The 11,927-nt window shown below is 38.3% G+C and overlaps 1 protein-coding gene across 1 annotated transcript; it reads right to left on the reverse strand.

The window, feature by feature from the left end:
* Positions 1–542: 542 nt before the first annotated feature.
* LOC115231803 (nuclear receptor-binding factor 2) lies at positions 543–5,477 on the reverse strand. Its single transcript, XM_029801742.2, has 3 exons — positions 4,559–5,477; positions 1,031–1,034; positions 543–556 (listed from the first exon to the last, which is right to left on the reverse strand). Exon 1 carries the CDS (start codon positions 5,465–5,467, stop codon positions 4,736–4,738), a length of 732 nt encoding a protein of 243 aa, XP_029657602.2. The 5' UTR covers positions 5,468–5,477; the 3' UTR covers positions 543–556; positions 1,031–1,034; positions 4,559–4,735.
* Between the last annotated feature and the right edge of the window lie 6,450 nt (positions 5,478–11,927).

Consider the following 11,927-nt stretch of genomic DNA (forward strand, 5'->3'; position numbering starts at 1 on the left):
TCGCCAGCCACAAATCGAAGGTTCCTGTTATTCGTCAATGAGGTAGTCTGCAAGGGGGTGTCATAAAATCGGTCTTTCTGTTCATCAGGTAGCCCTGGCTGAGGGGCATAAGCCGAGATAAAGGTTGCTAATCCATGCTGCAGCACTAATTTAATCCTAAGTATTTTATCACAGACTCTGACTACCTCAATTACCTTATTAATCCATTTCTCTGCAACAAGTATACTCATTACCCCAACCCAGTCAGTGTTCCCTACTCTGAAAATCTTATACCTATGTTCTTTGCCTGTGGGGAACCTAGCAGAACTTCTTCTCCACCTTACTTCCTGGATGCAGCACAAATCTACACGTTTCCATTCAAGCCTCTCAACAATCTCAGCAGACCTACCTTTCAATGTACCAACATTAAGTGTGCCAACTCTGAAGGTGTGGGGTTGCAAGACTCTGGGATGGGGGACAGCAGTGTCATGTACCTGAAAGGAAAGCTTGTATTTGGAAAAACTCATAAATATACAATACCCTTCAACCTACATACACTACACCATCATTTTATGTGCTACATAATCACAGTGTAACAAATTAATAACCACCTCAAAATATAAAAATGGAGATGAGAGTATGGATAACTAAGAAAACCTCACTGAGAACAAGACATCCACTCTCTCTATCACCAATAATACTACTACAGTGAATAATACTACTACTCCTCCCAATGATTAATGACAATATTCCACAGTATAGCATGTATGAGGGAAATGAATCTGATGGACCATCAGTATATCATGTAATATTACTTGATTTGGTGTTCCATACTAGGGTGAAAATGCCCCATGTTGATTATGCTTAAAAGAATGTAAACAAATCCTGTTATTAAATAGACAAAATGAGGTCTTTACCACACTTGTCTACAGATTCTTCAAAACATTCCAATTTTATCACAAATCTAAATGTAGAACTCTGAATCTCTCAACACAAGTCTCACACACATAAAAATGGATATACATCATATGCTGATTTAATTTAATTCAACTTAACTTTTATCACAAATCTAAATATAGTACACTGATTCTTTCAACACACGTTTCACCCACATAAAGTAGATGTACCTCTTACAACTATTTAACTATATCACAAACCTGTGAATCTCTATAAAAGTCTCACCAACATAAAATAAATTTACCTCTAATGCTTAATTAATTCAACTTAAATTAATCCCTCTAGTCCACCTTACTCATCATCTCTCACTATGATTATCTTTCAATATACCTATTTGACATCTTCATTCACTAAACCCTATTCTAAAATTATCACTTTCTTGAACACTGTACAATTCCATAATCCAAAATTTTTAATTTCAGTATCTATTCTGACTGGAATTACATTGCATCCAAAAGAACCCAGCACACTCCGTGAAGTGGTTGGCATTAGAAAGGGTATCCATCTGCAGAAACCGGGCCAAAATGGACTATGAAACCAGGTGCAACACCTGATTTTGCCAGCTCCTGTCAAACTGTCCAACCCATGTCAGCATGGAAAATGGTCATTAAATGATGATGATGATATTCTCTCTAGTTTTGGATATTATCTGCTAAGGTAGAAAGTTCAGGATCTCTCTGTTTTCACTCATTTACAACTTCTACATACACACACCTAAATATATGCATACCCTTCATTAAACTTGCGATTAAATATTATTTCCTTATTGTTACAATGAATAATTTCTTTATTCTGGTAATTACACATACCTCAAGTGCACTGAATGATATCTGAACCCAATTGTAGTTAGATGATTTATATTTGCGTCACTTCTCAGTCCCTGTTGTGGTGAGACTTGACCAAACGACTATAAATAGTAATGGTCTGAGTGAGAGACAGAAACACAGTAGACATTAATTGCAGGAAGTCGTAAGGTGTCGTTTTGCTAGTTTGCCGCAATATCGTTTGTTGGTTCATGTATAGTTAGTTGGATTGTTACATTGTTGTTACCCTGTTTTGTTATGTGTTTAAGTATCATCATAACAACTGGTGATACAACAGTCCTCCACCACTAACATTTCTCATCCCACACACATAACACTGACCATCCTGCCAAACTGCTGTTGATAGTTCATATTCTTTATTTTCAATGTACTAACTCCCACTGGCTAGTCTGACAGGTAACTCTTGTTATTCTTGCCTCACTTGTTATTGTCATTTACACATGGCTTCCTTTCTACCAGACCACTCAGTATCCCCTCTCCCTACCCAAATTGATATGGGCCATTCTTCTCCATATATCTTTCCCTAACTCTAGAAATTTATATATCTGTCCCTTGATGTGATTGTTAGTTTCTGTCTATCCTCATATTAGTATGACCTTATTTTCTCTGCCTCTTAACCTTCCTCAGTAAACCGAAGTTCTTTCAACACACATTTCACCCACTCATCTCATTTGCCCTCTGATACTGGAACAGATTATTGCTATATGAACAGCAACTATTTGTTTTGCACATTTGTTCTTGAAACGACTGTAAGGTGGCAAGTTGGCAGAAAGTTAACATGCCAGGCAAAACGCTTAGTGGTATTTCGTCTGTCTTTATGTTCTGAGTTCAAATTCTAGTAAGGTCAACTTTGCCTTTCATCCTTTTGGGATCAATTAATTAAGTACCAGTTGCATACTGGAGTCAATCTAATTGACTGGCCCCCTCCCCCAAAATTTTGGGCCTTGTGCCTAGAGTTGAAAAGATTCTTGAAACTGCTGTAAGAAACTCTGCATACCTTGTTACTTCCTTTCGTACTCATGTAACAACTCAGCCATCATGTTTAAAGATATAAATTTCATAATCTAACCTGATGCCAGTTGTTTTCCTGTATATACTTTTATTCTGATATAGATTGATAGCTGACACTTGGCATACCACTGAAACATCTGTGTAGAAATGTAAACAAACTGTGGTGAGTTTGTAGCAAACATATCCAAGCATGTAAATGCACACTATCTTGTTTTAAATGAGATATTTTACAAAATAATTCTTGGATAGTAATGTTCATAAATCAGTAAAAACTGTTTTCCAAAATATGAGTACCGCATCGACTAGCCTCCATGCTGTGGGCACGTAACAAACACCATCCGATCGTGGCCGTTCGCCAGCCTCGTCTGGCACCTGTGTCAGTGGCACATAAAAAACACCATCCGAGCGTGGCCATCTGCCAGCCTCGTCTGGCACCTGTGTCGGTGGCACATAAAATCACCCACTACACTCTCGGAGTGGTTGGCGTTAGGAAGGGCATCCAGCTGTAGAAACACTGCCAGATCTGACTGGCCTGGTGCAGCCTTCGGGCTCCCCAGACCCCAGTTGAACTGTCCAACCCATGCTAGCATGGAAAGCGGATGTTAAACGATGATGATGATGATGATACCTTACTAGTGCATCTTATCATTTGTTGCTGCTTATGAGCCAGGAACTATACTAATTAGATATTAAAAAATAAATTAATTATTATGAAATTCCTCATCACTGGTGATAGAAACTGTGTTTAGTGTAATGCTATCCAATACAACTGAATTTGTTCTGAGGTTGTGTACTAGAAAGACTTACAAAAATTTGAATTCAGCAAGAGTCTATTTAGTTACAGTTCTTATGTTACCTATTCATAAAAAAAATTGGAAGGAGCCAAGTGTTATCTTGGTTATGTAGACATGCAATTCTGATGAAGGGATATGATTTACTTGATTTATTCTCAAATATTTATACTAGTTGTTAACATCGCAAAATGAGTTTACTTCATACATTTTATTTCCTTTTTCTTTTTTATTTATTAATGATCTGAAGATGAAGTGCAAGAAAGAGTGAAGGCCTGTTTAAATAAGTTTTATAGAAGTATAACTGCCCCACTAAGTCCCATGACATACATCCGCTGATGGGAAATAACATCATTAGGTGAGACTAAACGGTCGTTTAGAAAAAGCGCGGGCTAAAACTACGCACCTTCACTAGTCAGTTAAGGTGAGACAGTGTCACGTGACAACTTGCTGGGGCTGCCTGCTGGAGCCTATGTGGCAGGTATTTAAAGAGAGAAATTTGACAAGACAGTCAGTCACCGGCTGACACTCACTGACGATACATCGAAGAGGCCAGGGAATAGAAGAAAGGAGACATGCACTCAACACCAGAGCTGAAGACACCGCCGAAAGGGGGGGGGGCACCACGTCAAAATGGTAGAGGAGTAGGGGCCGAAACCGGACATGGTTCCTCCTGATGATGTCTTGAGCTAACTGAATCCTATAAAGGAGCTGTTGTGGTAGCAGACCACGAAACACGGTTGTAATTCCTATGTAAACCTATATTGCTTTCTAACATAGACTAAGGAAACAAGACACAAAAAAATTTTCATGACAAAATTTTAAATTGGACCAGTCAAAAAATCATGCATTAACTTTTTCCAAAACCAGTTATTGAAGAAGTAATTACTTAAACAAATTTCTTCATAGCAAATATTAATTTCAGGTAGCTGTAAAGGTTATAGATGTTATTTATTTTATTATAAATAAAAAGAGAAAACAATATATTTTATTTACTAAATGGCATCTGCACAAATTTGAGGTTGATGCCCATCTGTTTCAACATCTGATCAAAAATATTTTAATGAAATTTTGACAATCAGTAATGATAACATTTAGATTAAATCAGAAATAAATTTTTTAAAAAGTCATCATTCAAAAGTAGAACTGAACATGCCTATTGCTAAAATAGAGCTATAAAGGCTGGGAGTTACATAAAGTTCTTAATGTCATATCTTTATAATTAAACTGTGGAGTTTCCAGTGGAGTAAGTACTTCATCAACATAAGTTTGATACTCATTGGCAGTTGTTTTCTTGGATTTAATATCAAGCTTTTTCTCCAGGTTTTCAATTTTAAGACGTAACAGTTCATTTTCTTCTTGGTAACTTTCCAGACTTTTTTGTAAGGATTGGTAATTTTCCACTTCTTTTAATAGTAATAAAATATGCTTGCGGAGATCCTCATTTTGAATTTGCAGTTCTTCAATAACTTGCTTGTCATCTTTTGGCATTTTGGTCATAACAGGTTGTGCTGGAGCATGAATGCGAGAATTTATACAATCAGATAAAGTATCTAAGTTTTTAGCTGCATGAGACTGGTTTCGACTTACGAGATACTGAATTAAAGAATCATTTTCTTCAATAGTACGATAAATAGTGACAATACGGGGTTCAAAATCAGCTTTTGGACTATTTGGTGTACTCTGAGGTAATCCTGAAGTAGCTGAATGAGAAGGATCTGATTTCTTTAAATCTTCTTGCTGGGCATTCTTTTCTTTCCGTCGAATTATTTCTTGTTGTCGATTATGGTGACAATGCTGTAGTTGGAGTGAATCTTTTGCTTGTTCCGAATTTACTTCAGACATAGCCTCTAATACACACTCTGCAAAATAAGCCATAAGGATAAATTCATAAGTAAAAAACATTGATATGATTGACAGAAAGGTAAATAAATATATATGGACATGGATGTAGTTAGGACTTTAATCTTACTGAATTGCATAAATTATTTTCTATCATAAATTGCAATACAATAAAGCACTCTGAGGTAGTTTTAAACAAAACTGTGTAAGAGATATTTAATTAATATATATTTAGTGTAATAACAACATCACCATCAGTCTTCTCGTCTTCCTCTTACTCTCCCCCTTCTCCTCTTATTCTAGGTTTCTCACTTACTACCATGATAACCCACTCCACTCTCTCTCACACAACGCTGAACTTAACATTAAATTTTTAACATCTTAGATAAACACTTTACCCCGTCCCACCACCTTATGCAATACCAATTCTTCACTTTAAGAAACCTACAATCTAAAAAGAATTAGCAATTGAACATCTTAGTAACACCACATTATACAAAAAAGTGTACATCACACCTAGTCAGCTTGGGATTACTATTAACACTAACTGGACCAACATTTTTCACAACAGAAAGTTCTCTAAGAAGACTAAACTTAATTTCGCAACAAAAAATATTTCCCTCCCCTCTTTTTATCATCATCATCATCACCACCATCTTTTAACGTCTGCTTTCCATGCTGGCATGGGTTGGAGGACTGGTAAGCTAGGAGGCTGCACCAGGCTCCAATGTGATCTGGCAAGGTTTCTACAGCTGGATACCCTTCCTAATGCCATCCACTTCAAGAGTGTAGTGGGTGCTTTTTACATGCCACTGGCACAGGGGTCAGTCAGGCAGCATTGGCATCAACCATGCTTAAATGGTGCTTTTTACATGCCATTGACATGGGAACTAGTTAGGCGACACTGGCATTGACCATGCTCAAATGCTGCTTTTTATGTGTCACCAGTACGGGAGCCAGTCAGGTGGCACTTGCATCGACCACACTCAAATGGTGCTTTTTACATGTCACTAGCACAGGTGCAGTCAGGCGGCATTGGCATCGGCCACAACTATAATTTCATTTGACTCAACAGCATATTGCTTAACGATTGAAGGGTACTTTTCAACAGATCAGTTATGTGACACTGGCATTGGCCACAGGTTCGATCTCACTTAGCTTGCTGGGTCCTCTCAAGCACAGCATATTTCCAAAGGTCGTGCTTCACCACCTCACCCCATGTCTTCCTGGATCTACCTCTTCCACAGGTGGCCTCCAATGATAGGGTATGACACTTCTTCACACAGCTGTCCATACAGACTCATAAACCTAGGCCCAAACTTAAAATCAGACCTATAGTCTCAGGAATTGATGGTCTTTATAAATTTTTTGGCTTCTAAACTCCTCGAACCTTTACTCTATCCCTAATTAGTTGGGCTATGGACCTCTCCATGACCTTCATTACCTGCAGCTGTCTTACCAGAAATATAGCATCAATGGTGCAAACCCAAACTGCATCTCATCTAAACTGACTCTCTCCCTAATTAGTTAAGCTATGACTCTCTCCGTGACCTTCATTACCTGATCCAACAACTTGACACCTTTGTAATTATAATACACACTCTGCAAAATAAGCCTTAAGTGTCACCTTTACCTGTGTAGCAGTTGACTATTATGCTGCTACACCAGTCATTGGGTATGACTCCTTCATATATCACCTGGTTAACTATATGGGTAACTAGGCTATAGCCGACACTGCCAGATATTTTGAGCATCTCTGCAGTAATTCCTGATGGGCCGGGGGCTTTTCCTGTCTTTATACTCTTAATTGCCTTATCTACCAAGGTACTGTCAACTCGGATAGCTGGTCCCTCTGTTGGGTCGACATTCAGCAGACTCTCTATCTCCCATTCATTTTCTTTATTGAGCAACCTTTCATAGTGGCATCTCCAAACCTCTCTCTTTGCAGCCTCGTTTAGTGCAAGTGAACCATCATCCATGCAGACACATTTCTCTCCTATAACATCACAATTCTCTCTCACACACTGTCTTGAAACACCTCAAAATGTTTACAATTGGAATGTGTTATTGTTCCAGTTCAATACTCTGATTGGGCAGCTCTCATTGTACCAGTGATGAAGCAGGATGGCTCAGTGCGCATTTGCAGAGATTATAAACTTACAGTCAACCGGTCAACTGTTTTAGACAAGCACTTGTTACTTAAAATGGAAGAAATGTATGCAACTCTGCCTGGAGGCCAAAAGTTCACAAAAATCGATCTCAGTCATGCATATTCCCAGATGCTTATTCTTGTGCTTGCACTACAATTGCTACCCATATTGCATTGTTTCAATTTACTAGATTACCATTTGGAATTAATACAGCCCCAGGAATTTTTCAATGCATTATCAACAACATTGTTAAAGATGTACCATGGGCTTGTGCATACCTAGATGATTTACTAATCACCGAGCATTCTGATGATGAACATCTTCATACATTATCTATCATACTTGCTCATCTTCACAAAAGCGGATTAAAACTGAAGAACAAATGTGAGTTTTTTTTTTATTCTGTTTGTTATCTTGGTTATCAACTTAATAAAGATGGTTTGCAAATTAGGAGTGATTAAAGTGCAGTCTATTTTAAATGCACCAGAACTTAAAAACAATAGTGAGTTAAGATCATATGTAAGAATGTTATCACATTATTGTCGTTTTTTACTAAATATTTCAACTGTGTTGATATCCTTATATTCCTCATTGCGTAGAGATTCCTTTGGGGGTGGAATGTTACTTACTAGTTCATCTGTACTTGTGCATTATGATCTGCATGAAACATTTAATGCTAGGTGTGGCCCTTTGTCATCGAATGAACGGCAGTACTGTTTGTCCTGTAGCTTTTGCCTCATGTACTCTGTTACCAGCTGAAAAGAACTATTCTCAGTTGGACAAAGAAGCACTTGCAATTTTATTTTGTGTCAAGTAATTCCATTAATATATTTCGTCGTTTTGAAATTTATACTGATCATAAACCTTTGATTGCACTACTTGGAGAAGAGTGGAGTATTCAGCAAGTGTGCTAACCAAGAATGCAGAGATGGGCTTTGATGTTAAATGCTTATAGTTATAGTATGTATTACGTTCCTGGGACTAAGAATGTTACTGCTGATGTATTGAGTCGTTTACGCTTGACTTCTTTGTTACACAAAATTGAACAACCAGCAGAAGTGGTACACATGATGCAACATTTTAGCAGCACACCTATCTGAGAATAGGATATACTTTGACTAACAGACAAGAATCAAATACTGTCCAGTATCAAACATTATCTTTTAAGAGGGTGGCCATCCAAAACAAGTCTAGAATTAAAACCATTTTTACAGCGTAAAGATGAACTGAGTCTGCACAAGGGTTGTATATTTTGGGGTCTTCGTATAATTGTACCCCTTAAATTAAAACAATAATTGCTTAATGAACTGCATGATACTCATCCAGGCATAAATCAAATGAAAGCATTATCTTGAAGCTACTGTTGGTGGCCCAATTTGGATGCTGAGAATCGTAATGTCACAGGAGAGAAATGTGTCCACATGGATGATGGTTCACTTGCATTAAACGAGGCTGCAAAGAGAGAGGTTTGGAGATGCCACTATGAAAGGTTGCTAAATAAAGAGAATGAATGAGAGATAGAGAGTCTGCCGAATGCTGACCCAACATAGAGACCAGCTATCTGAATTGACAGTACCTTGGTAGATACAGCAATTAATGGTATGATGACAGGGTAAGCCCTCGGTCCATCAGGAATCACCGCAGCAATGGTCATAATATCTGGGAGTGTCAACTATAGTCTAGTCACCCGTATAGTTAACCAGGTAATACACAAAGGAGTCATACCCAATGACTGGTGTAGCAACACCATAGTCAACTGCAACAAAGGTACAGGTGACGTTTTCGATACAAATAATTACAGAGTTATCAAGTTGTTGGATCAGGTAATGAAGGTCACGTAGAGGGTCATAGCCAAACTAATTAGGGAGAGAGTCAGTCTAGATGAAATGCAGTTTGGGTTCGTGCCAGGAAAAAGCACCGTTGATGCTATATTTCTGGTAAGACATCTGCAGCCAAAGATAAACCTCTGTACCTGGCATTCGGTGACATGGAGAAAGCCTCTGACAGGGTCGCCCGATCACTTATCTGGTGGTCAATGAGGAAACTAGGGATAGATGAATGGTTAGTGAGAGCTGTGCAAGCCATGTACAGGGATGCTGTCAGTAAGGTGAGATTGGCAATGAGTACAGTGAAGATTTCTGGGTAAGGGTAGGAGCCCACCAAGGATCAGTCTTCAGCCCCCTCTTATTCCTCCAAGCAATAACAGAGGAATTCAAGACAGGATGCCCCTGGGAGCTCCTCTATGCTGATGACCTTGCTCTAATAGCTGAGTCACTATCAGAATTAGAGGAAAAATTTCAGGTCTGGAAGCAAGGATTAGAATCAAAGGGCTTTAGAGTCAACCTAGCTAAAACCAAAGTCTTAATAAATAGGAAGGCAGACAAACCACAAATCCCTCCAGGTAGATGGCCCTGCTCAATCTGTAGAAAAGGTGTAAGTAGAAACTCCATAAGATGTACCCAGTGTAAGCTATGGACACATAAGAAGAGCAGCAATAACAAAGGAAAGTTAACTGGGAAGATAGTTTGTTTCTTTTACATGGCAAATGCTCAGGTGCAATAAACACTGAAAATGTGCTGAGAACAGCTTCTGTCACATTCCAAGAAGAAAAACTACAAGTAGTTGATAGCTTCTATTACCTAGGCGACCAAGTCAGTAGCAGGGGTGAATGTTCTGAAAGTGTAGCTCCTAGAATAAGAATAGCCTGGGCAAAGTTCAGAGAGCTCCTCCCTCTGCTGGTGAAAGGGACTATATGATGCATGTGTATGAATAGCCATGCCACATAGCTGAGAACATGCGTAAGCTTGCAAGGAATGAAACCAGCATGCTCTGCAGGATGTGTAATGTCAGTGTGCATACTCAACAGAGTGTAAGGAACTTGAGAGAAAAGTTGGACCTAAGAAGCATCAGATGTGGTGCGCATGAGGACAACTGCACTGGTATTGTCGTGCTGTGAATGAATGAGGACAGCTGCATGAAAAAGTGTCACACCCTAGCAATTGAGATAACCTGTGGAAGAGGTAGACCCAGGAAGACCTGGGATGAGGTGGTGAAGCATGACCATCAAACATTAGGCCATACCAAGGCAATGACTAGTGACCAAGACCTTTGGAGAAATGCTGTGCTTGAGAAGACCTGACAAGCCAAGTGAGACCATAACCCATGGCCTATGCCATTGGGTGTAACCAGCCCACTTATGAGTACTCTTCATTCATTGGACAATAAACTTTGCTTGTGAAGACCTGTTGAGGCAAGTGAAATCAAAATCAAAATCGCTGACATGAGTTATGACAGTACCGCCTGATTAGCTCCCATGCTGGTGGCATGTAAACACACCAGCATTGGTTGTCAAACGATGTTGGGGGGACAAACATAGAGACACATATATGCACATGTATACATACATATAAGACAGGCTTCTTTCAGTTTCCGTCTTCCAAATCCACTCACAAGGCTTTGGTCAGCCCGAGGCTATAGCAGAAGACACTTGCATAAAGTGCCATGCAGTTGGACTGAACCTGGAATCATGTGGTTGGTAAGCAAGCTACTCACCTCACAAACAGTCTGCACCTATATATATATATATATATATATATATATATATATATATATATATATATATATATATATAGATAAACAAGAAGGGTAGTAATATTATTTACTACCAGGTGCCCAGCACAAAAGACGAATTAGTCATAAGACAAAAATATTATTCATATAGAAAAATATTATTCATGTAGTTATACAATTAAGGGCTCCTAAATTAAGATGCCGAGTGCTGTTCCCAGCACTCGGCATCTTAATTTAGGAGCCCTTATTGTATATATATATATATATATATATATATATTACATACATATATATACATATATATACATATACATACATATACATATACATACATATATATATATACATATATATAAATTCAGGGTGAATACTTGATAAATATAAGCACCTGTATATGCCAGCTAGTAGCATAGGTGAGAGGATATATGTGACAAATGAAATAAATGAAAAACACGACACAAAGGATGTTGCGGTACATATGTTTCGAGCTTTATAGAACAACTTATTCTTACATCAATGTATAATCGACTTAACAGATAGTTCAAAAGCCCTCTGCAGCCACATGCAACTGTTACTCCTAAGACTTGTATCACATTACGAAAGGTTTCAGAAAAAACATTTGGTATTGTTTATAATGGTAGGTAAACTGAGTATGTATTTTCTCAAACCTTTCATAATGTGATACAAGTCTTTCGTGTAGCAATTGCATGCGGCTGAAGAGGACATAATCTGTTATGTCGATTATGCATTCATGTAAGAATAAGTTGTTCTATAAAGCTCGACACATATGTATCGCAACATCC

This window comes from Octopus sinensis, linkage group LG2 (genome assembly GCF_006345805.1).
Source record: "Octopus sinensis linkage group LG2, ASM634580v1, whole genome shotgun sequence".
In the NCBI taxonomy this organism is placed as follows: Eukaryota; Metazoa; Mollusca; class Cephalopoda; order Octopoda; family Octopodidae; genus Octopus; species Octopus sinensis.

Bases quoted from the DNA above. Each gene is read 5' to 3' on its own strand.
- LOC115231803 (XM_029801742.2), bottom strand. From the start codon at position 5,467: ATGTTTTTTACTTATGAATTTATCCTTATGGCTTATTTTGCAGAGTGT.